Source organism: Oxyura jamaicensis, chromosome 13, assembly GCF_011077185.1.
Source record: "Oxyura jamaicensis isolate SHBP4307 breed ruddy duck chromosome 13, BPBGC_Ojam_1.0, whole genome shotgun sequence".
Classification (NCBI taxonomy): Eukaryota; Metazoa; Chordata; class Aves; order Anseriformes; family Anatidae; genus Oxyura; species Oxyura jamaicensis.
Genome location: NC_048905.1, coordinates 1,511,113 through 1,538,738, shown reverse-complemented (window position 1 = coordinate 1,538,738; position 27,626 = coordinate 1,511,113). Strand labels below are relative to the sequence as shown.

The following is a 27,626-nucleotide window of genomic DNA, read 5'->3' as shown; positions in this document are numbered from 1 at the left end:
TAGATCAATCTCTTTAGGCAGGGAACGTTTGTCAGTTTTCAGAAGGACCTCCCTGCAATGCCGTATGCTGTAATCAGCCCGTGTTGGGCACTGGAACAGTGTGTCGGGCTGGCAGGGATTTCCAAGCATAGTGGAAATCCACCTATGAGCATGTTTTAGTACCAGACATATTTGCCAACAGGGGGAAATATCTTCAAATTTTTTATGCATTCGTCTCATCATATTTTGACTTAATAAAGAAATATAAGACAAGGCTCCTGTTCCTTCGGAGTGCTATGAGACCTCTGGGGACTGCATGCCTGCCAACAGTTCAATTCATTACAATACAACATTAAGATAAAATATAAAAGTCTGCAAATATGTCCTCTTCTACAAAATAATAGCCTTGACCACATTTTCCTGATAAAGCAGAAACCTGACCCAGATTTATTTAGATAGCTAAATAGATGTCTAACAAGATAAAGTTTTAATTACCAATTTGATGCTGTTTATCAGTTATGAACAATGCACTATCTCTATTGCACAGCTCTGATTAGCTGTGCAAAATACAGAACAGAAAGAAAATAAAATGGAATTTACAGGTGTTGGCTCACCAGTCTCATGGATCCTGTGCAGCTTGTTAGATTGCTGTTTATTGATTATACTTATAATGCCTGTGTATCTAACTAAAAATGCAGGACTGTCTCTGTGACTAAGGCATATACAATGTCTGGTTTGAAAAAGGAACTACCCAGTCACAGAAATGGACTGGGAATACCAGAAACTCCATCTTTCCTAAATAATTACACATTTACAAACTTTGCCATAATACAGTATTCAATAGCAGGATGTCCATTCAAAAACACTGAATAATCAGTAGAACTGCATGTTGTCCAGTAATTTTATGAAATTCATTGAAACTTATTGATTGAAAGAGTTTTTCATCCTGGTCTGAGGAAGGATCGCTATATTTCTAGCCTGTCTCATATTTCATAAACCCTCTGATTTTAGCATTTCTACACTCTTCCTATGTGTCAGTGTTAATTATTATTATGGTTTTAAGAGTGTTTTACTCTCCTGCCTAAATCTTACTTGATGAAAACCAGCTCATTATTTCTTCCCTAACCCTAAGTGAAGAACGTGAGCATTAGCTCCTTGATCACCAGTTATTCTTTCTTCCAGACTAGTCACATCCTTCCAAACATTTGCATAGGTCATGTTCTCTAAACCCTTTACTTACTACCATCTCCTGCACTCCCCTCACGTTCTTACAAGGCTGCACTTAAAGTCAAACACTTTTTTGAATTAAGAACAACAATAGCTTGGCATCAGTTTTTCATCTAGTAGAACAGATATTTCACTCAAATTTATATACAACACTTGGGGCCATGAATCCCAGGAAAAAAAAAAAAGAAAAAAAAAGTAGTTTCTTTGCAACAGTATCACATTCTGTATCCTGACATAGTTTGGGACTTCCTTTCCCTCTTTCTTTCTCTCTTTCTTTCTCTCTTTCTCTTTCTCTCTCTATCTTTCAGCAACTCCTGATATTTTTATATTTGCACATTTGACTATTTCCTTAATTGCAGATTTTTGAATTTTCCTACTTTATCTTTTTCACAATGCGCTACATCTCCCAGGTGAGTAACACTCACTTGTGCATTCTGTATTGCAGATCTTGTACTTCTCTATTACTTGTTGCATTGCAGTAATTATCCAAAAGATTAAAGCTTATCTTTCTTGTTAGTCAAACCAGAGGTGAGAGAGTTGTGAGTTCCTTGAAGTCCCTCCTAAGCTATAGAGATTTTTATTCTCTTACATGATTTTGGCTACACTCTGTAATATTTTCATTTTGACATCCAAAGTAAAGAAAAGTGGTGGACTTGCTGGACTGTTTTCTAACCACATTTTTTCCTTGTTTTTAATCCATGGTGAATCTGAAAGGTCAGAAATTGGATTTAAGACAGTTTTTAAAGCAAAGCCAAGAACTATCATTCATTTGAATTACATGTGGTGTGCAATACTAAAAGAAAATATTGAGGGTAGAAAAGGATAACTTGTGTTAGAGCTGTCATTTTTGTTTTTCTCATTATTATTATTGCTTCTTACATAATACAACTTGTTTTCTGTGTTAACTGTCCACTCTCTGCCACACTTGCCAGCTAGTTTTAGATCTGTAACGTGTAGAACACATATCTAATAGATCAGATACATTTAAATAACCAAAGGCAATATCATGAACTTTGAACATGTAAAAGAAATCAGTTAGGTCCCTCAGCATTAGGTCTGAGGTAGGATTTTCTAAAATACATAAAAGATTGCTTTGTGAGGATTTTTATTTTTTTTTTTTTTTGTCCCCTAGAGTTTCCCATTAGCTCATTCATTTTTTATTGAAGAATCACAGTACCATTCAGGGAACGGGACCTTACACTGTGAACCAAAAGGTCACATGACAATTGGTAGTTTCTTAGTAATTGATCCAAGATATGTACTATTTGAGCAATGAGTATGGATGTAATTCAGTAATACATCTTAAAGCCATCTCAGTTTATATCAGGTCAACTGTACTATTTTACATAACTCAAATAATATGTTTCAACTTTCATTTTATTCCAAAGAATCTAAGCTTAATCACTGCTGTTTACACAACATAGGTGGTAATGCAAAAGCAATAAATATATACTGGTAATATATTGTTAACTGTAGAGACTATCTAATAACATCAATTAAATGTTCATGGAGCAGCAACTTGAGAGTTAACTTTTCTTAGTGGTTCCTGTTATTATGAACAGAAGATTCCATTAGCAAAGTCATGTCTTACTGCTTGGTCTGTGACTTTCGCAGAATATTAGAGTCACATTGGGATGTTCCGTGTGGAGAGCAACCAGCTGATGATTCTGGATGGCTCACTTCAGATAAGAGAGACAGACAGGATGGTTTGTCTTTTCCAGTTTGCCTTATTTTTCCACCTTTGTCTTATTCTAGTTCCTTTTTGCTGCTGTTATCAGGGTTTTCTAACTAATAGGGGGCTGAATTCCAACATCAGGCACTTTCAGTTAGTCTTATATTTCTGCACTGGTTGCAAAAGAAGAGCTGAAGACAAATGTCACTTCGATGAGTTCATCAGATATTAAGGAGCTTACACTCATCAGTTCTTGCTTCCCTCTGCCCTTAACTCAGCCCAGATCTTGAACATTTAGCTATGACATGACAGAAATGGAGGTAGCAGGGAATTTTTAATGACCAAGTCTCAGCCATTCTTTTTGATTCTCTTCTCTGCATCGGTCACTGAGCCAGCATATCTCTCAAAGACTTGGATGTGTTAGTCACTGGGAGACAATGAGAATCAAGAGCTTCTTTCAAAATGGAGTAAACATAGATATGGAAAGTTGACTCCAGTTTCAAATACCTTAATACTACCCTCAGGCTCCTCCTGTTTTATAACTGTTCAGTCTCAGACACTAACATCTCGCGTTCAGGTTTCACTGGGTTCTGTTGTCACCTACATTTAGTTTGTGGAAGAGTTGTGGGAATTTCAGTACCGTCCTCTTTCTGACATCTCCTTAATCTCCTCCACTGTGCTTAAGCTCATATCTCTTCCAAAGCATCACCTGTGGGACTGTTATTTTTTTTTACCTAAACTCCATTATCCACAGCACTGCAATTAGTTGCATAAAGCCTCGTGACTAATTTTGGCTATTTGGGCATTCAAACTCTTGTGTAATCAGGATGTACACAGGTTGCAAGTAAATCTAATAGCTTGGATTATTTTTCTTTTCTTTTGGGGCAGCTCTGTTAATAATATGTGTATGTCAGAGTAATTTTAGGTAGGTAATAAATCGGGCTGAGAAATATTGTACTTAATATAGTTCCCAGCATGCGAATAAGGCATTTAGGTAAGCAACAGTCTTTGGGCCCTGCCAGCTTTATCACACTATTTGTAGGAGGCAGACCATATTCATAACAATCTTTTCTTTTTTTCCCTTCACTTTCTCATTATTTAGATTCTGCACCTGGATCAAATTTTCTTGCATATCTGCAGTTGTATAAACCAAAGAGTCAAGGAAAATCAAATTTAAGATAACCACAGGAGAAGAAACATACACAGGATTGTTTTCCAAGTTTTTGTACTCAGATCTTTAGAGTAGGTCAGGATGCTGAGTAGTTGTCATGAGCATTTCTTCTTAGGAGTTGAGGGATGACTAGAGGAACTCTGCTTTAAAGGACATGCTAACTGCTAATCACTTATTTTTGTTTGAGCAAATTAAAAGGTATCGTGTATATTGTCATATTGAAAATTACTGGTACAACATTATGGTAGTACTACAAGCTTGAATAGTTGTTCCCTGAAAAAAAAAAAAAAAAAAAAAAAAAAAGAGTTTTCTTTACATGGGAAAGTATCTTTTGTTTTCTTTCTGTGCTTTACTGCTTATTTCCCAGTATGTGCTCACTTCACATTAGCAGAACATTAGAGTGCTTTTGATTCACCACTACAAGATGTGGATATGAAGCTTGCAGTGTGTTAAGATTTTATTGCTTTGTATTTCTGGCCAAAATAAGTTTATCAGATAATCGCTTAAACAACAACAACAACAACAACAACAACAACAAAAGGAGCAAATAAGGGGAACTCAAGTTATGGCTGACATAAATCTAGTGGTCAGTCAGGGCAGGATGAGATCCTAGACCCTACTTCAGTTTACTGCTGCCTTTTGCGCTGTGTCTGCTGCAGTGGCAGTCTGAGGTGAGATGCATTGCTGTTTATATTTTTGCTTTGAGATCAGCTCCACCATATCATGTGTAATGGTAGTTATTAGCAGCTATGGCTCCCACGCACACTGCTATCTTGTCCTCTTTTGCACCTGTGTTTTTATTTCCATGGGAAAATGAGAAAGGTCAAATGCTTTATTTAATAGCTGACTAAATATTTCCTTCAGATAGAATGCCAGAAGGGACCACAAGGCAAATGTGGCTACTGCTTGGAGACTTCATTCTGTTTCTGCCCTGCTCCTAAGACCAAACATGTCATTGGTGCTTAATATTCAGTGATTTAGGAGTTAGAAGTTGAATTAATTCTCAAACTCTTTGTTTGCACTCCAGTATAATGCACAGCAGGCTGCTCTCAGCTCTAGCGTTATCTCATTCTCCTTTTGAATATAATAGTGATGCTGACCTTTTAGAAATAATTGTGTTATTCTTTCTAATGGATGGGGATATTTCTGAAGTCAAAATAAACACAAATGTCTGGATTTAAACCAATATATTTGCCAGAACAATAAAATAAGGTGAAAATCAAAAGCAACCTGAAAAGAAAAACTGCTTTCATTAAAATAAGAAATCAAAGACAAGGGATATTATGCATGTACAAGAATATTAATATGTATTTTTTCTTTGCATCCTTTCTCATACTCAGTGATTTCCTTTCCACTGACAAATACAACAATATATGTCTAGAAGAATGTATTTTCCTGCTTAGCTAGTAGGGTTAAAATTGCCATTTTTATTAAAATCTGAGTCCTTCCTCATTTATCATTTTAAATTCCATTACTTGTTTCCAAGGAGATAGAAATATGCAAGAAAATCATCTGAGACTCTGGCTTGCAAGACTGTTTTCTTTAATGAGAGCTGAATGTGCCCTGTTTTAAGGAGCAAAATACGCTTAGAGCTGCTGTAGTAAAGAGGTTATGACTTTGAATTTCATTTCTGTCCAGGCCTAACTTTCTGCTTCTAGGAGTTGAGAACAGAACTGTAAAATATTCAAATCAATATCAGATTATCACTTGGAGGCTCAGCTGTGCTGTTTTCTATGCTGAAGCAGGCTAGAAAGTACCTTTGCTCACTCACTGCTTGCAGCAGTAGCTTTCTTCTGCCAGTTCTAAGCATTTCTTGGAGGACAATGCAAGAATGGACAATAGGCAACACCTTTTCTTTCTGTGAGTTCCTCTTCAGGAATACTAAACCCTGTATCTTTTCTGTGAAGTGCTAATGTCAAGTTCCAAACAGTCAGAGATTTCCTTCTTTCTAATTATTTAATACATTCATAAATAAATGTGATAGTAAATAAATCAGTTGTCTTACCTGATGTGGTCTTCACTACCTCAGTTGTATTTCTTAATCCCGTAAAGGAGAACTGGTAAAGCCTCCAGGACCTCGTGTCCCCCACCTCCACCGAGCTGCGCTTCCATTGGTATATAATCTCTTCTCTTGGGTAGCCATCTTATTGCGAAGGAAAATACAGAATGCTTTGTTTCATAGTCATTGCTAGGATTTTAATGTATTCTGGGGAGTAAAAATACTATTTTCTATTTCTGGAAAAAACTGGAGAAGCATATTGAAAGTAAATTATATATATGTATGTTATTTCCCTCAAGTTATTTAGTAGTGCCTTTTACTTAATGTCACATTTTAGTTATTATAAATTAAAATAGCATGTGAGGTAAATTTTCCAAAATTGAGTTTTTCACTTGTTTGGCCCACCCCTTATTTACAGCCAAAATTCTTCAGCTGGACACAGAATTAATTCAACCTGAATGCAAAAAAAAAAAAAAAAAAAAAAAAAAAAAAACTCTTAACTCCTACATTGCAATAGTAGAGCACCCATGTGCAAAGAAAAAGTGTCAGGTCACAAGACTTTGATGCTGAAAATAAAAATGTCTACTTTTATGCTAAGATATAAGCATAAATATTAATCATAGGGGTCCCAGAAGTCACACATTTTTTATATAACATTCTTTGTGAACATGTGATCCATATACTTCAAAATAATGTCAAAATAAAATTGAAAACTATTGCATTACGTCTAGCTAAGAATATAACCCATCTGACACTAAGTATACAAATACAATTTTTTAATACGTAGCTCAGCATGGGTCAGGAAAGAGGTATTTTTAAGCATGTTACTTACAGCTTGAAAATTCCAGGGGGCAGGAATGGGCATCCATTGGGAAGTTGTGCAACTGTAGCTGACACTCAGCATCAATTGTGAGCCTGAGGACAAAGTGATCGGGTTATAAAGAACACACCTGAGAAGTTTGTTCTGAAAGCTATGTCACGGCAAGTAAAACAAGGGTGGTTACTAGGGTGGAATTTGACTGTGAAATATGCATATATATAATGAATATAAAAAAAAAGCAAAAGTAAACTATTGATATGGATATATTAATTTGGCTATTCCGAACATAAGAAGACATGCTTATTGATAAGCAGTATTTCTTTTCTTTTCTCTCTTTTTTTTTTTTTTTAGTTATGTTGGCCCTTACCATCTACTGTACAGTAGAATGAGATATTAAAAGTTCTATTCCTATGCATCTGAAATGGCAGAATTACTCATGACTGGCAAGTCCCTGAGTGGATACACAGGTTTTCTTCTGAGCAGTGACAAGTCTCTGTGTCACAACATGCCATAATGCACTAGGGAAATGTATTTTACATGAACAAAATATATATACTATTTCAGAAATGATGTGTAAGAGTCCAATTTTAGACATCCGCATCCAAGATAGCCAACTCAGCCATCTTCGCATCCAGTGGAAAGAAAGGTGCTCTGGGGATATACTTCGTTGCATTCCAAAATAGACATCTGAATTAAATCGAAAGAGGAATGCACCAGGAAGGTTTTTCTCTCCACTGACTATCAGGAAAATCTCAATTATAACTCAAGTGATGTAGGTGCTATAGATATTCATCACACAAGTACTTTTGGAAATCCAAAATTAGATTAGATGTATGCCCTGCTAAAAGCTCCACAATTTTTCATTTAATCCCTTCCTTGTTTCTAGCTTATACATATCCCAGTCCTGACATGAGCTGCATGATACATGAGCTGTAAGCAAATAACTCATAAGAAGAAAAGGCTGTGGACAGGATGGAGGAGATGGGGAGGGGAAGAGCAGTTGCTCCTTTTGTTCATATGAAAACTGTAGTTTGTTGTTGTTGTTTTTTTTTTTTTTTTTTTTTTTTTTTCTGGTTCCTTGGTTTCCAAATGAGCAACTCTGTGAGCTGAGCGTGCTTCCTGGTTCATGCATGTCAGTGCTGTATGCAGATGGCTCCCTGAATCTCCCACTGGGTGGATGTGTGTGTGTGTGTGTTATCGAGGAATGCTGTGGCCGCTAGTCAACAAGTTAATAAAGTCAAAAGGAATCTTTTCTACGTTAGGGATTTAGGAACAACTCATTGCTCTTGAAACTAAGGGATGATGTGTTTGTGACACAAAAGGAGAGAGAATTCTGTGTGCTAAGAACATCGTCCATTCTTTCTCTTCTCATTTCTATCATCAGTTTCATTTGAAGAAAATTATAATATGGGTCCAAAAAAAAAAAAAAATCTTCCTTCAAGAATCACCAAGCATGGAGATATTCACAAGCTTCACAACCTCACAACCTCCCTGGCAACCTGTTTCATGATGTGTCCACTCTCTCAGTAAGAAAGCTTCTTCTTATGTTTAACCAGAATTTCCTGTATTCCCATCTGTGTTTTCCAGCTGGCTGGCACCCAGTCTGTTCTAATGCATAGGGTTATTCATCACCTGATACAGGACTTTACATTTTCCTATGCTGAAGTCCATGAGATCCCTCTTGGCTCATTTCTCCAGTGTGTTGTAGTCCCTGTGAGTGTCAGTGCAACCCTATGATACACCAATCACTTCTTTTGCAATCACTTCTTTTTTCTTTGTGTTACCTACAGACTTGCTGAGGGTACACTCTGTCCTATTGTTCAGGTAATTAATGAAGACGTGAAGGTGTTAAACAGTAAACAGTACCAAACTGGGGAGTACACCACTAGTGGCTTCTTTCCTTCTTTCATGACTGTGCTCACAACCCTTTGCACCTGGCAGCTCATGAAATTTTCCATCCACTTTGCTGTCCAGGTTTTTAGCCTGTACCTGGTTCTTCACTGAGGGTATGCCTCCCTTGCTCCAGGCTTTCCCACTGATCCTGGGAACCTGGGACTGCTGGAGGTTTGTCTTACCAGTAAAGACTGAGGCAAAGGCAGCATTGTATTCCTTGCCTTTTCTGTGTCCTTTGAGACCAGATCCCCATTCCCATTTGGCAGTGTACCCACATTTTTCCTAGTCTTCCATTTGTTGAGGATGTATGTTAAGAAACTCTTCTTTATGCTTTTATGTCCCTTGCTGGATTCAATTTCAGATGAACTTTGGCTTTCCTAACCCTGTCTCTGAGAGCTTGGACAGTGTTCTGGGTCACCTGTTCCTGCTTCTGCCTCTTGTATGTTTTCTTTCCACATTTGAGTTTTGTCAGGAGCTTTGTGTTGATCCATGCAGACTTCCTTGCTTAATTTCCTGCTGGTCAGAATTGAGTGCTCTTGAGCTTGGGGGAGCCAATAAGAAAATCAGCCATCTCTCCTGGAGCCCTCTTCTCTTGAGCCAGAATCCCAGATTTGCAATGATACTATCACATTTCATTTCTGGATGAATCCTAATTGGTGCTTTCAGTGACTCACCTAGACAACTAGACATACATAAGTATTGGATAAATGTTTTTAAGTTCTATCAGGTATATTTCTTTCTAATGAGGGAAACAGTGGTTTGAAAAAAAAAGGTACCAAGTCCAAAGAGACATTGGTGTAGCTAAGTCCAATTTAACATTTCAAAAGTGAACCTGGGATATTCTTTATCAGGCTGACTTTGATTTGCACTGGATTTCAATTCCAATCATTCTCTTATCTCTTCTGGTGATGCAATGTGTAATGAATGTTAAATAACTATGAAATAAGACTCTTTTTTTGTAATTCAAACATTTGCAACATTAAAAGGTCGTCTTAAGGAAAGATTCAAAACTATTCATTGAAATGCTAATGAATATGCTGTCCTGAAACTTTCTTTTTTTCCACCCAGTAAAACAAAAGCAGAAAATCCATAACAATTTGAAAACATAGTATAAAACTCAGAAGGTCTTAAGCCTGATAATTTTGACTGTATTTTATTTTAAATTATAAGGTCTCTTGAACAGATATCTCCTTTATCTACATTTTACATACAGCCAAATATTATACCACATTAGAAAAAAAAATGCACCTAGGGTTTCCACATTTAGGAAATATATTATGATAATTGGGATTGTTTTTTTTAAATTAGTAAAAGTTGCCTATGTAACATTTAAATGTAGGCATGCATGTAACAGTTATTTACAAGACTTATAAGAATAATCTGTCTCAAAAGAAAAACTATCCAGGCAAGTGAGAAATCTGGACATAAGCATACCAAGTTTAGTTTCATGAAAATTTTAATGGAAGAGGGCATATAAGTAGGTATTGACCTAAGCCATAAATGATCGATCATAAAAAGAGAATCATTATTTTCTTAAGATATTTGAGGAATGAAATATTTTCTCAGGTGGAACTTAACCTAGCAAAGCAGTAATCAGTTCAGAATATGAAGCTTCTGGTTCTTGCAGTACCTCATTTCTAACATCTATTTGATTCAAGGATATTTCAAATTCATTAGTTTAACCTAATAAAAAAAGTATAAAACACTACGGACCAAACTACTGGTAAACATTAGAACGTACATGAAAATGAAGATGAATTACTATTATCATGCTTATATTCTTTAGTATATAAATGTAACTATTTGGGAAGGAAGACAGAAAAAACTATAGGTAGAAATGAAACCATTTTAATTTATCGATATCAAATATATTGCATGAAAATAATAATAATAAAAAAACACTTCTTACTATTTTCCTTTTTCAGGGTTGTACACATAAGTAATAGAAAACAACATTGTTTTTTCCTTTGGATTAATGTCAAGTGACTTGAATTCACAGGACCCTTTTCTTTGGTTTTCCCTTGAGAAATTGAAATTAAAGACAGATGTAAATACCTCAGTGTGTACAATACTCTGCCGTCATTCCAGATCCTGAGCATCCTATTAGGAGTTGTTATCCAATGAGCATCAGCTTTCTTGGAATTTCGGAAAAATGTATCTGGTATCCAGATCTTCCCAACCATGTTGCTGTTTAATCTGAGCACTTTTATAGTGCTGTTGAACTTCAGACGTCTGTCATACCACGTTTGGGCGAAAAATATATCAATTGTATATTCCTGTTGTGTTAACCAGAAATACTGATGAAAACATAGCACTTAGCATTTCACATTACTCCTGATATGCTTTCCTTAACTTCATAAGAAAACAAAAAAACAAATGTGAAATAAAGATGATAATAGAACTGATAAAAGCATTATTTTTGTGAATTTTTGAGGAGATTCTTTACCAAAGATTGTTGTTAAACAAAACAAAATCCTGTTTCATTATTTTCCTGTTGACAGGTTGACCTAAAATAAAATAGAGTCGTATTTGTATGTACCTTTCAGATTCCATGTCCCCACACCTTAACCCACATCTGATCACATTAGAGAACAGTTACTTATTCCCATGGATCTAGGACAGGTAAGATTTGAAGTGATTTGGCTAACCCAATTGCCTGTGACCCTCCCCAGTTAATGTAGAAGTGCTGAAATCTCACTTTCCCTGGTAGCCAGTCGGCAGCCAGAAACAGCAAAAGAAATTGTAGAATGAAAAAGAGCAATGTAAAATTTCTTGCTACACTTGAAAACTATTAGAATGAAGTAGACATTGTGGTGCTAAGGCTAAATCACTTTCTGTCAGCTATATGTAGGTAGAATTCAAGTTTTCTTTATGGAACTTTGCTATTAGGATCTGAGCTTTTTCCTTTTATCTCTCAGTGGCAGGAGTAGTGAATGCCTTTGCTTGATTTGTAGCAATCTGGAAGGTCAGTCCTACAAGAGTTAAACTGTCAGAAATATTGCAGAATACAGCACATGGATGTGCAAAGAAATGTTAAAACTGTTATTATTCACAGCTCAGTTTGCTCATCTAGACTCATAGCTCATGCAGTCCTTACATATATAATAACAATGAGATTTTAAATAATATAGGTATAACACAACATTAAAACTAATGGAAACCTTGTAATGCCAAAAATGATGGACATTCAACTTTGAACATTGTAGGAAAATGTAGCAATCATTTACTTACCATATTAATAGCATTCACTGGCCCAATGCTATTTACATACATGTCAGTGTGAATTACTGTTGGTTTAACTGTAAGAGAAACAACAAAAATCACTACCATGAATGAAGGTCAAAACCAACTGCAAGAGAATCAAACAAATGAAAAAGATTGTTTTAGTACCTCTGTTGTATGGCTATGGTTGCCTTACATTTAAATGTGCATATACAATAGATATAAATTTACAGCAATTTCTCCAGCTTGAAATTAGCTGAACACACTTTGAGATGAATTCTTATACAATTTATTCTATCAGAACATATTTACTTATGCTATGAGAACAAATACTGAAACCAGCGTCATTACTTTAGTGAGTCATATCTAACTGAATATGTATATTTTGTGTCAAATCGCAGCAACATATCTGACAAAATGCTATCAACGGAAGGAAACTTATTTCTCTTACAATATGTTGCATCACTCATTTAACATTATAATGCTGAATGCAATGTGACTGCTGTTGCCTGCAAAGATGCCTGTAGGTAAGTAACAATTTCATGAACCCAAAGTAATATTAATACTCAAGGCTCTAAAGCAGGAACAAAAACAGTTGCTAGATTAATTTATTTTGAAATTACTGTAGCTTTATTGTTCTCAAATACCCTGACTAAAACATATTTTTTTCCAAGTATGTTTTTAATAAATACATACTTTTTCTCTGCTCTTTAATGTCTTGGATTGGGAGAGTAAAGCACACTCCTGTTCTTTAGCCTACCCGCACATGTTGAAGGTTAAACACTCATGTTTTCACTCATCATAAAATGTCCTTGGTTTATAAGCCTCTGTAAACTTGTTAGAAACAGTTTCTTTCATTAACCTTGCTGTTCCATGCATTCCTCTGCCTGCCTGCCTCATCTGTGAATTCTCTTTGTGTTTTCCTATAATCTTACTTCTGTATCCTCTTCCACAGAGGTACACACATAGGGCCTTTTCCTATCTACTCAGGGACCCTTATCTCTCAGCTCCCTCAGTAATCAGTGGAGAGGAAGATCCTTGCAAAAGTTTTTTTTTTTTTTTTCTTTTTTTTTTTTTTCTTTTTTTTTTTTTTCAGTTAAATAAGACTTCCATTATGAGTCTGAACTTGGGTTTATATACTTTTATCAGTTGTGGGGGAAATTTAGGGAAATCAAGTCAATCTGCTTGACTGCAATTATCCTTTGTGAACCCCTCTTTCTCACTGTCTCATTCCCCATACATTTCTTGCCCTGCGGAGCAGAAACCCAAGGGAACAGCGTGGAGCTGGGACAGGGGAGGGCCAGGCTGGGTGTTAGGAAAAGGTTCTGCACTGAGATGGTTGTCAGTCACTAGGACAGGCTACCCGGGACAGTGGTCACGGCCCCAGGTATGCCAGGGTTAACCTGCAAGGTTACAAGTGGCCTGATTTGCTGAACCATGATGGTTTTGTTAGGTGTCTTAGGTTAGATTTAGCAATCTTAACAATTTATGGCAGGTTCCAAAATCATGGGTACTTTTTGTGCCAGTGATGTTTTACTACATCTTACTGTTTTCATAGCAACTTTCAATGGATTCTGCTACCTGCATAGTATAATATGGTATGAAAAAGCTTTCTCTTCACCACTCAAATTTGGACTAAAAAGAAAACCAACATACCTCCTATGTCAGGTCTCAACTTGTTGTCATATCCTTCTAGCAAGCCATTTAAAATAAGAGTGACATCACTCTCATGTACTTTGGGAGTCAAAACCCAAGTCTTATTTGAAGTATAATCTTCATAATCATCATCTCCCTTTTGGGTGGAACTGTAAAAACAAATAAAAACAAAGAAATACAAAGCCTTGAAAAAGATGAATTTACAGACAACCTCTTTGGACATGGACATTACACATGTAATTCTGGTTTTAATAGTACTGTGCAAAGCATTGAAAAGTAGCCTGCTTTATGAAAGGAGACTCACAGTAAAGATGTCACATACATAATAGTTGAGGTTACAGTTCACATTAGCAAAGTTTCCTTTTAATACAATTGAGATCACACTGTCTATTTGAAGAAACTTCAGTGCTTATCACCTTTGGCATGTCTATTTTTTCTCTTACTGACTCAGGTGGGACCTATTATAAAGTAAATCTTTTTGTCATTGTTATGCAACTCTCCACCAAAATATCACTTAGTATGTACACAGGGTTGTTGTATTACTTTCCTTTGAGAGAACGATTTGATGCAACACATTACTGACAAGGCCAGTAATTAGATTCATTCAAACATACTGTCACACAGCTTTTCCCCACTCTGATGAACTTGAGCTTATTGTTCATTTAGGAAGTTCAGCATAAATTTTTGCCGGTGTTTTTGTTTTCACTTTTGCTAAGCAGAACCCAGAGAATATATTTTTTTTCCTTTTTTTTTAATCTTCTTCTGCTACTGAACATTATGGAAACAGATCTAGTAAAATTCAACCATTTTAGTGTGGTAAAAGGGCAAGTTAGGCATCAGAAATGTGTAGAATAGCCTTCATGGGTGTTTTCCTTTCTTGAAATCTGTGCCTCCAGTTCCAGAGGAGAACATAGAATCTTATTTAGTATATGGTATTAACAGATACTTTCATTTGAGAATTTCAGTGGTAATCAAAGCTGAATGGTGTTAAACAATTGTAAGGTTTTTTATTTGCCTATTTATTTATTTGCATAATATGCTAGTGCCCTCCTTTCCTGATCTGCTTCTATGACAAAGTTTAAACATTGCAGGATATTGAAATTCTTAGTGATATTACAAATGTTTTAAGCAAGACAGTGGGTTTGGATATGAGTAGGTTAAAAGCAGAAATATTCATTAATATTCCCGTGTCAGTCTGAATCTCTATAGTCTCTTCTGCACAACACAGAACTGGGAAAGAGTGCAGAGAAGCAGATTTTATGGGGTCTGGAGCTCATGCTTGACACATGTGATTGAAAACAGACACAGCAGACCATGCTTATGAGTGTGATAGGAAAGGAATAAGTAGTCCCACATGCTAAGAGAACCATTCTGCTAATACAGACCTTTGCTCAGTTGAGGTCTTGCACATTCCTACCTGCAGCACTACCCTGATGCATCCTGCTTAGACCTACACAGCATTGGTGGCCTGAGGGTTTTCCTGTGTTGAGCATTTGGGAGCTGTAAGCCAACTGCACAAATACAGCTTAATAAAGAAAGAGGCTTTTGTTTCTTTCTTCCCCATGAACATACCCTAACAGGAAAGAGTCACAGCACCTCATTTTCCTAAGAGCTGCTGAAAGCACAGAGAACTTGGAAGCAGCGTGACACTGTGCATAAGACACTGGCAAGTGGGAATGCACAGAGTGCATGAGAGAGCAAGTATTGCATTGCACTGAGTTGAGCTTTCTAGTGAAGCTAGGTCATTTTAACTGCTTGTACCAAGTACCACTGACTGCAGCCTCTGGGTACCACCTAAGCCATCCTGCATCAGCATTAACTTAACATCTTGGAGCTTCAGCTTTCCAGATCAAACAATTGGCAACCCAGCCTTCTCTTTTTGGCTGTACAGACTGAACCTGTAATGTATTACTGACAATCAAAGGCTGTGTTTTAACTGGCAATGTGCTACATAGTATTCTGCTGGTACTAACAAATGGACCGGGATAATTAAATCGGTGAGGGAAATGTGTTTTTTCAGCTGTCTGGGGTTCAGAGATCTAACTGCAATTCAAAGGAACATAACTTTTCAGTTATGGGTTCTCCCTCCTGAAGGAAAGGAAATCCTTTTAAATAGAGTCATTGCAAACAGAAGGCATTAGACTATATCTTTTTAGTCTGCAGAGGAAATAAATAAATAACAAAACCTTTATGTATGAAACGCCATACTCCTGTGGTAAAACCAGTTAAATATCCCTTCTCCAAGAAGAAATGTTTTTCTGTGTGGAAAAGAAAAAAGCAAATCAAATACATCCTTTCACAGAGACAATGATTTCCTGAATATGAAGGTGCTGCAAAAACATCGAAAGTTAAGCAGCTAGTTAGTAGAGTCTGGTGTACTGGATAGTGTGAAATCAGAAGATGGAAAACCTTGTGATTGTCTGGGACACTTCTCTAATCCAGAACAACCATATTGAATAGCAGCCTGAAGGCACTAAAACTTGCATTTCCCTTTGGTAATGATTTGTAGGAAAGAAATAGCTATTTGTTTGTTCATCTGGCATCCCAAGCCATTTTGGCACTCCAAATCTCAAAACACAGCAAATGTTTTATGACATCAGTGTGAAAGAGACGGAGGGAAACAAGGCCAATGCAACTAGGGATAAAGGCCACTGAATTCCATCTTTTATCTGAATTCCAAGTGGATCATAAGTCAACATGGATATCCAATTGCCTAAATGTCTATGTCTGTAAAATTGCATACCAGCCAGAGCAATCAGAGGTTCATCTATATCCAGATGACCAGGGCTTTAGCTGTGCAAGTGCCATTAACACTAATGAAAGTTATAATGACAAAGCCCTTTTAATCTCTTTAAGACTTTCAGATCAGTCCTTCTGATTATATTACCTAAAAATTGAAAGTGCTTTTAATGCCCAGAAAAAAAATTGATAATGCCCAGATTACACTTAAATACGTACTGAAATCTATTTTTATTTTTGACTGCTAGACATTTTCAGGTCTATCAATAGAGGTAAGCAAAACCACATCTATTTACCTATTTGCAGATTACAGTACATTTTTTGAAAGTTATTGTTTCAGACACTGATGCAAAATCTCACTCTGACATATTCCCACTTCTCAAATCAGTGTCGTAACAAGATGTGTGCAAACCAATCTGAGGATACCCAGTTTTCCTATTTGTAAAACATGATTCAAGAGGGTTAGAATACAAACTTGAGACTTCAAATAGTAAAGAAAATAAGGTTTAGAAGGTACTTTTAAAGTTAGAAGGTGCTTTTGAAGGTCATCTGGTCCAGTCCCTTCTCAAGAGCTTGCTTTCATTATAATTACTTATATAAAACCATGATAATGCCTGAAATTCAGGGGGGTTCTTTGAATGTGTCATATTACTTGAAAAACATCATCACAAAGCAGATAGAGGTCAGAAAAATGTTAATAAGATTTTTTTTTTAGTGCATTAGTTTTTATTTTTAGTATTTATTAGTATTTATTAATGCATTAGTTTGGACCATGGGAAACTTTGTGGACGGATGACAGGACAAGACTGAGTCACTGGTTTCATTCATTTTGTGATAAAATGCATAAGATCTATAAACTGGTAAATCACTACAATTGCATACAAATGTCATTCTGCCAGTGAGGTTTTTACAATGGCAGGATCTAACAAGTTTTATCTCATGTTTTTTAGCTTCCTCACTATGTTAGTCCTAATTCCACATTAAATTAATTGTTCCTTGACTTCCAACATTTAAATAGCTCTTTGGAGTCCTCATTGGTGAGGTGTAACTTTAGCACAAAGTGGGATTACACCAGCTAAATGTTCAGGACCAGATTCTCCATATCTTTGCTAATGCACATCACATCATCCATACATTTTTTTGCAGTACCATCTGGGCAACACTTGGTCATCGTTCATGCAGAAATTGTCATCTCTGAGCAGAAGTACGTACTGCAGCTAGGAATAGGTTCTCCTACCAAGGAGTGAAAAACTATAGAGATGCTCTATTTGATTGGCATTCTTTTACAGAATCCTCAGCATTAAAGACATTATTTCTACACTGGAAATATGTAAAAACAGTAGTAGATTAGTTCAGTCAGTCTGAGAAGATCTTTCTGCTGTAAAATCACTGATGCCTTAGGGGAAAAAAAAAAAAAAAAAAAAAAGTTTTTTTTAATCTTCTTTTCTGAATCAGAAGACAGAGCAAAGCCTGCCAGTCAAAGGTTTCATTAACGTGTTGATATACTGTTCTCTTAGCAGTCCAAAACCATGCGTGTCCACAGTTTTGAAATCTATTCCTCCTCTCATTAGGATCAATATGATTTATTTTCTTTTTTGCTTTCATTTCCCTGACAATAAGATTGAGACCAATGCAAAAATAATCACCTTTTTTAGTAAAACTCAGCAAATACATATATTAATGGTACTTAGCTGTCTTAAATTATTATCCTTTGGAGTCATTTGGCCTAAATTCTTTAGTTCAAAATTCAAATTAAAGAAGGGATTATCTTTTTCAAAACTACCATGTTTGCTAACTTAGAGTCAGAATTATAACTTTTGATGATCTCTGCTGTTCCACAACATTTCTATATCAAAGACATTCTTATATAACTTTCAGAAGAACCATATGTAGTATTGGAAAAACACCACCATTTGTCAGTAAAGATGCACTACTGATCATTTAAAATTACTGACTGCAGCAATAATTTTTCTGTCTAAACTGAGGGAAAGATTGGGCACATCTTGTTTCTTTAGTGAGCAATCACTCACCAAGGATATTCCTCCAAAATAAGGTAAATATTAATCTATAGGAATATGATTTTCGCAACTGGTTACTTCATAACTTGGATAATGACATAAGCAGTAGAAGGGAAACGATGCTTTTCTCCAAAGCAGAAACCTATCATGATTTCTCAGTCTTTCAATATTCAGATGTGAGCTCATGTATTCTGTTGGTCTAAATCTCTAAAATTCCAGTGACTTCAACCAAAGTATGCTGATTTATACCTGCTGTGGTTCTGTCCTTTAATTTTTCCAAATTTAGAAAATGAAGTTTAACCTTTTCCAAGTGTTCTATTATGAAACTTCACATGAGAGTCAATTATCCCTGCTGGAATCTGCTGGCTACTGCTCTGCTGTTTGCAAGCAGAATCACAGTGGTCACTGTGCCTAAAGAAAAAGAATTTCAGCAGTAATGAATAGCCAACAAGTAATTAGTTTAACTCCAACTAAAATTTATCTGTCAAAAAAAAAAATCTGAATGATTTTATCTTTTATGCTAAGTAGGCTATAGAAGCTACAGAGCCTACAGGAAAGATTTAATAATCTACTCACGCACACAGTAAATCTCCACTTATAGCTCAAATGTTTTCTACCTCTTAGTGAATGGCTGAAACTAAGCTTGCTGTTTTACTTAACAGAATTGTTTAACTTAATGAATAGTTAAACTAAATTCATTCTCTGCTGTACATAAACAGTTACAGTAAGCTGTATGGTATATTTTATTCATGATGATAATACAGTCACTGGGAGGGAAGGACATATTTCACGTTCCCACTGCAGATACAGAGATGCTCTATGCATACAAGATGTGTAGTGAATAGCACCTTGGCAGGAGATTACAGTGTCTGTGGAAATCTAACTGTATCTACTCTCTCCTGTTGACTACTGATCATATTTTAAGTAAAAATATCTCATTTAAAACAGATTTTTTTTATATTTTTTTTATTTTTTTTCACAAAGCACTGTGCTCAATTTTCTCTCCCTGCTCATGTCTGTTCTGTCTGTTTGTAAACCCAGAAGTTGTGCCCAGGACCAGGCCTCCCATAGAATCACAGAATCATGTAGGTTGGAAAAGACCTTTAAGATCATCAAGTCCGACCATCAACCTAACACCTCCAAGTCCACCACTAAACCATGTCCCTAAGCACCACGTCTTCATGTCTCTTAAATATCTCCAGGGATGACAACTCCACCACTTCCCTAGGCAACCTGTTTCACTATACTTGGCCACCCTTTCTGTGAAGAAATTCTCCCTGATACCCAAACCTGTCCTGGAGCAACTTGAGGCTGTTTTCTTGCATCTTAACACTTGTTACCTGAGAAAAGAGACTGACATTGACCGTGCTACAGTGGTACTTATTTCTGTTTTACTATTAAATGTTCTCTACAATACCCAACCATTTTTTTTTTTTTCTCAAAATTGCAGGTCACGTAAATGTGAAGATTATTCTCTTCCCAAGTAACATACTTGTCAGTTCCCACACCAGAGACAGAAACTGAAGATAATGCTTTGCTTAAAGTAGAAGATAGAAAATCCAGTTAGCCATCTGAAGTTCCGTAACAGGAAATGGAAACTGCATTGGAAGATTTGGGCTTAGAAATCAGAGAAAAGTGTTTACTTGTTCTGCTCCCTCCTCTTAGACCTCTGGCACCAGTGAGACCATGATTCTGGTATCTGGATGGAGCTCCAGAAGAATTAGACCGAACTATGAAATGCTGAGTCATATTGTTTCCAGAAAAGCTTGTTTCGGACTCAGCCTTTAGAGTTTATTAACTGTATTTTGGCCAATTGAGTTAGTCATGGGGTGAAGGAGGCTAAAGAAGTTCACAACAGGGAGAAAGAAATTGGTTTTTACCCCTACTTAATGGTTTGGGTAGTTATATTTTAGGTAGGTCACCCGTGGAACAGTTTATTTCCTATGCTACTGGTACAGTTATTCCATGAAGTATTCTAATCATTTAAAATATTCAAAAACTGCTCATGAAATGATCAGACTAAAGTCTTGGAAGGCTAGTGTAACAGCAAATGCTGGTAGAAGAAGTAAACGGCCCAGATCTGTGTAGTCCCATTCACAGCCAGGAGTACTGCTTGAATTTTTTTATCCTTCCTGAGTCACAGAGGTACTGAGGCATACAAGGAAAAGTGATTAAAATAATACTACAGTTCTCACAAATAAATTGCTATAACCAAAACAAAATTAAGTAGGGACTGAGTACACAAGTCTCAGAGGGAGTATTTAGGACCCCAAAATCTCTAGAACAGCAGATATGAGTGCTCCCAGCAGATGACTTTTCAGACCTTACAGCATGTGAAGACCCTAGATTGCCAGCAAACAAACAAGCATTTCTGAAAATTATGCCTAATTCAAGATTTAAAGGCTGGCTGGATTCTTTTGAATATTTACTTTATATTCTACTGAATAAGATGGTACCTGAAAACATAGCACCTAAGTATCATGACATATATTTTACACACCTTCTTCTAATAATTCAGTAGCTCATATCATCCTTGCTGGCACTTGTCAACCATTTTGAGTAAAGCAATCCAATTCTTAAACCCTTTCACTGACGTCTTAAATATAACATGGCAACGAAGCTTTTTTATTAGTCACTGTAAAACTATCAGTTACGGCAGACCAATTTATCTCACACTTATTCTGTATCTGCCCCAAGATGTGCACTCATATTAGCTACTATACCTGATCACATCATAAATTTTAGCCTTTGGCAGTTACATTTAAATAATCTATTTTTCCATATTTGCAGATTCTGTAGAATTTGGCTATAGCAAGTGCGTACAGAGAAAAGTTGAAAATGAAAATTAAACTTGGTTAAAAATTTTATTTGCTGCTTATAAGTTTTTGAATTTTTTTTTTTTTTAAGAGAGAATTTTGGGGTCCACTTATTGAGAGTGTTATCATGTTATATTTTAAATATTTATAATATAAACAAAATGGGATCGTGACCAATTATCACTAAGATTACGAGAAGCAAAGACCAGTGTTAGCAGCCATAAGAAAGAAACAAAATGGAATGGAGGCTGAAACGTAGCATCTAGTCTGGGATCAGTTTATCCAGCAGAAATTGAGGCACACTGACTAAATAAATAGATAAAGGATTTCTATTGTCAGATATACTGGACTAGGGTGATGTAGTGGACCAAAAGTGAATTATACCATGATATAAGACTTTTGGGCAGGGAGAGGACATACATGGCATCCCCAGGAAGGATAACAAAATGTAGAGGCATGAAACAAACTTTTATAGCCAGTAAGATAAAAGAGTCATAATTATAAAACCAAGCTCACATAATTCATTTTGAATGGCCTGAGCTGGAAGAGCAGCATTTATACTTGTAAGAACTCAGATGATTCAGATAAAGTTCTGTAATTTAAGATGATCATTTCAATTTCTTTTTTTTTTTTTTTTGAGCTGGATTTTTTTTATATATAAATATGTTTTATTTTGTTTACATGAGGTTATATAATCTACTCATCTCTCTTTTTACTGTAGTTATGGCTAGACATTTAAGTGGCAAGTGAAGGACAAAATTAGGTAGAAATGAACAGAAACTGAGAAATAATTTCAGTATTCTTCTGCATTGTAGTCTTAGCTTGAATTTAGCTTTGACTTGATTTGAAATTATCTAGGCATATCTAATTGTAAAAGGCATAACCTCAGAATTATTTGAATCTCAGAAGGTTTACTTTTTGTTTTACCTCCCTTTCCTCCCCTCTCCTTTTTTTTTAATTTCTTTTAAAATTGTTTTATGCATCTCTGCATGTGAAATCTGAGGCACATGGGGTATGATTGTTGCCTGTTGCTATTACTCAGCTCCTGTAGATTTGAGCTATAGCTGGGAGAGCTCAAGAAATTAAGTTAACAACCGTTACTGAAATGTGATCTGAATAGGTATTGTTTAGTGTGACTTCTCACCATTTGTTCTGGCTGCATTTTTTGTATCTAATTGTCATCTGTTACTGTTATACGTAATTTCTCATCTCAAATAAGCTACATATTTTTTTCAGAAAATATTACTTTAAAATCTCACTATAAATTAATAAGAGGAGCATGGAGCTTAGTGCTATTCTCAGTAAAATTAGGAAAACATGAATGCCCTGCAGCCACCTATTTAAACAATATTATCTCAATAATAATAATAATAATAATAATAAAAGTTATTGCTCAGTTAGGTTTGAAAAATGGAAGAATGAAGATTATTGTTCTGTAATACCTTGTAAGGTACTCATATTCAAAGTTTGTCAGGATACTTGCACAATTTTTCTGTATTTTGACAGCATGGTAATTTCAATTCTGGAATCAATCATTCATGATGCAGTCATCTTTACATCATAATCTGTCACTGTTTAGAAACAAACATGTAAAATGCTGGTAATTTCAGCAATTTTTCTTACTGAATAACACTCCTAAACTTTTTATTTAGATTATTTATTCATTTTTTAATTTTTATTTTATATGTGAGCTTCAAAATTCAGGTGAAACTGAATATAAATCCTCATTAGACTGAAATGCATCAGGGAATGTTTTCATTCTCATCTTCTGTGTCTAAATACCCAGCAAAACACTGTAGTGTGGTGCTCCCCATATTGTGCTGGGAGTCAGGAACATTGGATGCTTATCCCACTTAAAGGACTAGTGTCCTTCTTGCTCTACTGAGTCAACTCATTTAAGAAATACTCAGGTAATAATATTCCACTGTATAGAAAACTTTCTGATTTGTGTCTGACAGCACTGTGATAAATATTATTAGAAAGGCAAAGCTGTAAGCAGTTATAACAACAGAAAAATAAATAAATAAATAAATAAAAGCTTGCAGCGCTCCACCCAGTTTTAGAATGGATTGCTTAGCTAAAATGAGGAAACAAGTACAGCCTCCTCAGCTTTGAAAAAAAAAAAAAAAAAACCTTTTGTTGGACACAACACTTGTTTTTGCAATTAATGAATGGGAAAACCTGTTTGCATGTGAAAACTAAACTTTTTATTTTATTCTTTCTTTCTTTGTGTGAGGTCTTAACAAGATAACGATAAAAATAGAGTTTGACATGGAGATTATCACCGCATCAGTGCTATGTAATACCAAACTGTGAATAGCATACAATCCAGACAGAAACGACAGTACAATTTGAACATAAAGAAACAGATCTTGAAAAGCTCTACACAGGTCACAGAATAATAATAACAAAAAAGATTACAGAGTTCTCATCTTCTTACAAGGCTGAACTAGGGTGTTTCTATTATGGCTTAAGTGCAGGAAAGTGATAAGGAACTTATTTCACACAAGGAGAACATTTATTGGTGTTAAAATTATGTAAGCATGCACGGCTGAAGCATCTCTGTAGCCAAGGATATTACAGGTAATAGTTGTTACTAGAAGCCCTCTTGTCCAAATCAATGCCCCTCATAAGCTTTTACACTAGACCAGGTTTCTGACTAGGTTACTTTTTAAGTCTGGGGGCATCCTGATCTTTTGTGAAAGCAATGGTGTTGGAGGATCTGGATTTTAGAATGTTGATGACCTAAATAAACAGTTCATTTAGGCACAGATAAATAGAAATGAAATGAGTTTTCTAACAATCCATGGTGCCAACGTTTTTCTTTTCTTCCTTTTAATGTGCAATTGATCAGTCAAGCTTAAGATATCAATCAGAATTAAGGAATTCCATCCTGGTTCCTAGAACAGGCATCTGCATTCTGACAAGTTCTGTCCTCAGCTTTGCTTATGCCAAATTGAATACTTTCTACGGCTTTCTCAGCAGAGATCCTGATGAAGTAAACTCTTCAGGTTTTCTGCAATTTCCGCTTCTGCAAAATGATTCATTTAGCTAATTGAATCATCATATTCAGATATGTTAACACAGTATTGTTGAACGCAAATTTGTTTCTGTCACCTGGAGAAACTTTTGGACTACATCTTCTACCTGAATGGACTTTATCTAATCTTGGAACCTAATTGCCTAGGAGCCAACCTATTTTCTTACTGTAAATGTGCTTTTTGCTGAAAGGTGTTGGGGAATTTCTATCAACTGTTCTTGTAAGTCTATATTAGTTTTACAAAATAAATACGCACATAAATGTGCCTAGGTATTTGTGTTTTGGAAATCAGGTTGCATTGCTGGGAATCACTCTTCCATTGTTCTTAGCAGCCACATTATAGCCCATATCTTTGGTATGTCAGGTGTGTCAGATAACCTTAGAATGACTGGGGAGCCAGGCAACAATAAATTTAAAACCAATACGGGTTTATTTATTCATTCTGAGTATATTCTCAATTCTTGCTTCTTTAAGATCATGGAAGTATCATTATGGACATGTTTGTCAGAAAGAAAATGTGTCTTGAAGAGCAAGCTGAATGAACAACAAGTAGTTGCTTGATACACAGCTCTTTAATTAACTCATCATGAAGCTAACTCATTCACAAAATGAGTATAAGCAATTAGCAAACATTAAACTTTAATTTTTTAACAATGCTTTTGATTTCCCTTCATTTTTAATGCATGATAACCAGTAGTAACCCATGCAATCCCACTTAAATCAGCTTATATCATGCAAGACACTGTTTGCACTTACACTCATAAAACAGACTGTGCAGGGGTGGATTTGGAGTTTAGTCTTGATCACAGGTTAGATGTGTGATACATTAAGAATGTAAGTGGCAAGCTAATGTCTTTATGTCATCTACATAAAAGAATAGTCAACAATTGTGTCTGATTTTTCCCTATGGAGTTCATTCATTTCAATAAAACAGACTATATTGGTTTTCTTATGAAATTCCAATAGAACCAGCCACCAAGGAAAGTCCAGCAGGATGGCTCAAGTCAGGGTCTCATTAATTTTGTAGAATGTATGAACATCCTAGCTTCTGGATAAGGATTGTTAGCACTTCTGCTGTCATATGCACCTAGACAGTTATATATAGCCTTTAGCCCTGTAGAGTAGCACCTGACTTTACAAATCGCTTCCTTCGTATTGGAGCTGGAACTCCCTAGGAATAAATTTTTACACTTCCCCCCCCACACCCACCAAAAAAAAGGGGGGAGGGGGAGTCAGAGTGTAATCCTATAATATGGTTAGAACTATATTTCAGTCTCTTATTAATAAATAAGAAATAAGCTGTCCCACTCAGAGGGAATGGCTGGTTATGTTTCTTCCCATCACTGAAGGCAACAATAGGCAACAAAAAACTTCAGTTTCCAGTGCCATGTGAGAAGAGAAACTTAACCTTTTCCCATTGTATATGATGTCCAATGCTATTTTGCGGTGAAGACCTGCTTCTTCATATATTTTTCACATAAATTATTCAATGAAATATTAAAGAAGAAAAACTTGTAAAAATATTGTTTCTTAAGCTCTTCCAGTTTTAAATCACTTTACAGAAGAAAATCATGTCCACAAGCATTCACAGAAGCTTCAGTATATGTCAGAAGAAAGAGTGATTATCATTACAAATCTGCAGAAGCGAGAGATGTAAACTAATTTTCTATTGGTGACTGTAAGCAAACAGAGTCACGAACAGAGAAAAAAAAAAAAAAAAAAAAAAAAACTCATGTTCAATCTGGTAGCTGTTACAGCAGGGACTGGATTTCAGAGAATTTTCAAAGCAGCCAGGTTTCATTGAGCAGGATCTGACACACATACAGCTGTGGAGAATTCCTTTCCCTCTTTGCACAGTAAGAAATTATTATGAACCCAAGTTTCATTTCTGCAGGGCTGCAGTTCCCAGTGAAGATACAAAGAATCCCTTAGTGATTTGTCCTTTGGACAAACTCAAACCAAGTGCAAGGAAAGACATTTGGTTCAAGGGTTTAGAACAGTTGTTCCTCCACTTAAACGACAGAGCACTTCTGAAGGTGAAACTTTCTGGAGACCGTCCCGGTGATCTCACCCTGACACTGAAGAAATGAAGAAAGAAAGTAAGGCTATCTCAGGTAGTCTCACTTTCATTAAAGGTCCTTTAAAGCTGAAATGTGAAAGAATGAGTATTCACTAGAGCCATCAAAGTATCCAGACTTCATGGGCATGGGTATCGTCATTCTGTTGTGCTCAAAATCTTGTTTGTGGGCAAAAAGGAAACACACCTTACATAGCAAGCCAATAATTTATTGTGATTATAATAGGAATCTGAACAGTCTGACAAGAATTGTTAGTAGTCCAGATGTAATTATGTAGAGAAAGAATATGTTTTTGCAGAAAAAGTTTCACTAATAACAATACAGTTAAAGTTGTTATATACCCAGTTTTTAGTTTCCATGCCTCTTCCTGATGTTAGGCTAACCCTTTCCCTGCTCCTGAGGTTGGTGGTTTCATAACAGTGGTGGTGAGGTCTTACAGTTAGTTGCCACCATCTGGCAACTTTTGCTGGAAGGATGGTCATGTTGGTAGTTTCTTCCTTCTCACCCCAAGATCCACTTGGGATCATTTTTCTCTCTTTGATAACATGCTTTTAAGTCTTTGTTCTTTTGCAGCTCCACATTATATCCAAGCTTACTATATAAGTCCACCTTGTTAAATACTATTTCTTGATTCTTTTTATTACCTTGAAATCACATTCGTCCCACTCTGTGGCTCTACAGCCAGTTGTTAGCAATGCCAGGGTACAGGGCATGCCAATGCCAGGGTACAGGGTACAGAAAAAAAATGTAAAACGTGTACTTTTGATATCAGTATATTGATATCAGTATATAGTATATATTTTGATATCAGTATATATTTTCAGTGATATTACACTGAAAGAAAATCTTACTATCAATTATATTCAGCTTTTTATGCAAGAACTTCATTATTTATTTTTTTTGAAAAAAATGCTGAACTGTTGATGATAACTAATAAGATGACTCAGCAACTTTATTTTAATGAGAAGAAACTGATTATGGGTTCACTCAGCTGTTGTCTTCTTTCTTTCTTCTCGTTTCTTCTATCAGTCTCCAATAAACAGAATGTAAGGCACATAATATGCAAATTTTACCTACCTCTCAAGTTTTTGACATTTGAGTGGGCTGGGCATAATGATCATTGCAAAGCCTATCTTCCCATCCCTTATGTTTAAATGTGACTATTATCGCTAGTCAAAACACCAGGAAAATAGGAGAAATTTCTATTTCATACACATACAAACATATACTTCACAGACTCTTCTCTTCTTTCTCTTCTCTTCTCTTCTCTTCTCTTCTCTTCTCTTCTCTTCTCTT

At 35.9% G+C, this 27,626-nt stretch overlaps 1 protein-coding gene across 2 annotated transcripts in view; it reads right to left on the bottom strand.

The window, feature by feature from the left end:
• The window catches only part of GABRG2 (gamma-aminobutyric acid type A receptor subunit gamma2), a 71,392-nt gene that overhangs the window by 30,849 nt on the left and 12,917 nt on the right, over nucleotides 1-27,626 (bottom strand). For both annotated transcript variants that reach the window (XM_035338547.1, XM_035338548.1), the window contains exons 2-6: nucleotides 13,640-13,788; nucleotides 11,993-12,060; nucleotides 10,817-11,037; nucleotides 6,881-6,963; nucleotides 6,055-6,192 (exon numbers count right to left, since the gene is read on the bottom strand). In XM_035338547.1, coding sequence (XP_035194438.1) covers nucleotides 6,055-6,192; nucleotides 6,881-6,963; nucleotides 10,817-11,037; nucleotides 11,993-12,060; nucleotides 13,640-13,788 — 659 coding nt within the window. The remainder of the gene's footprint in view (nucleotides 1-6,054; nucleotides 6,193-6,880; nucleotides 6,964-10,816; nucleotides 11,038-11,992; nucleotides 12,061-13,639; nucleotides 13,789-27,626) is intronic.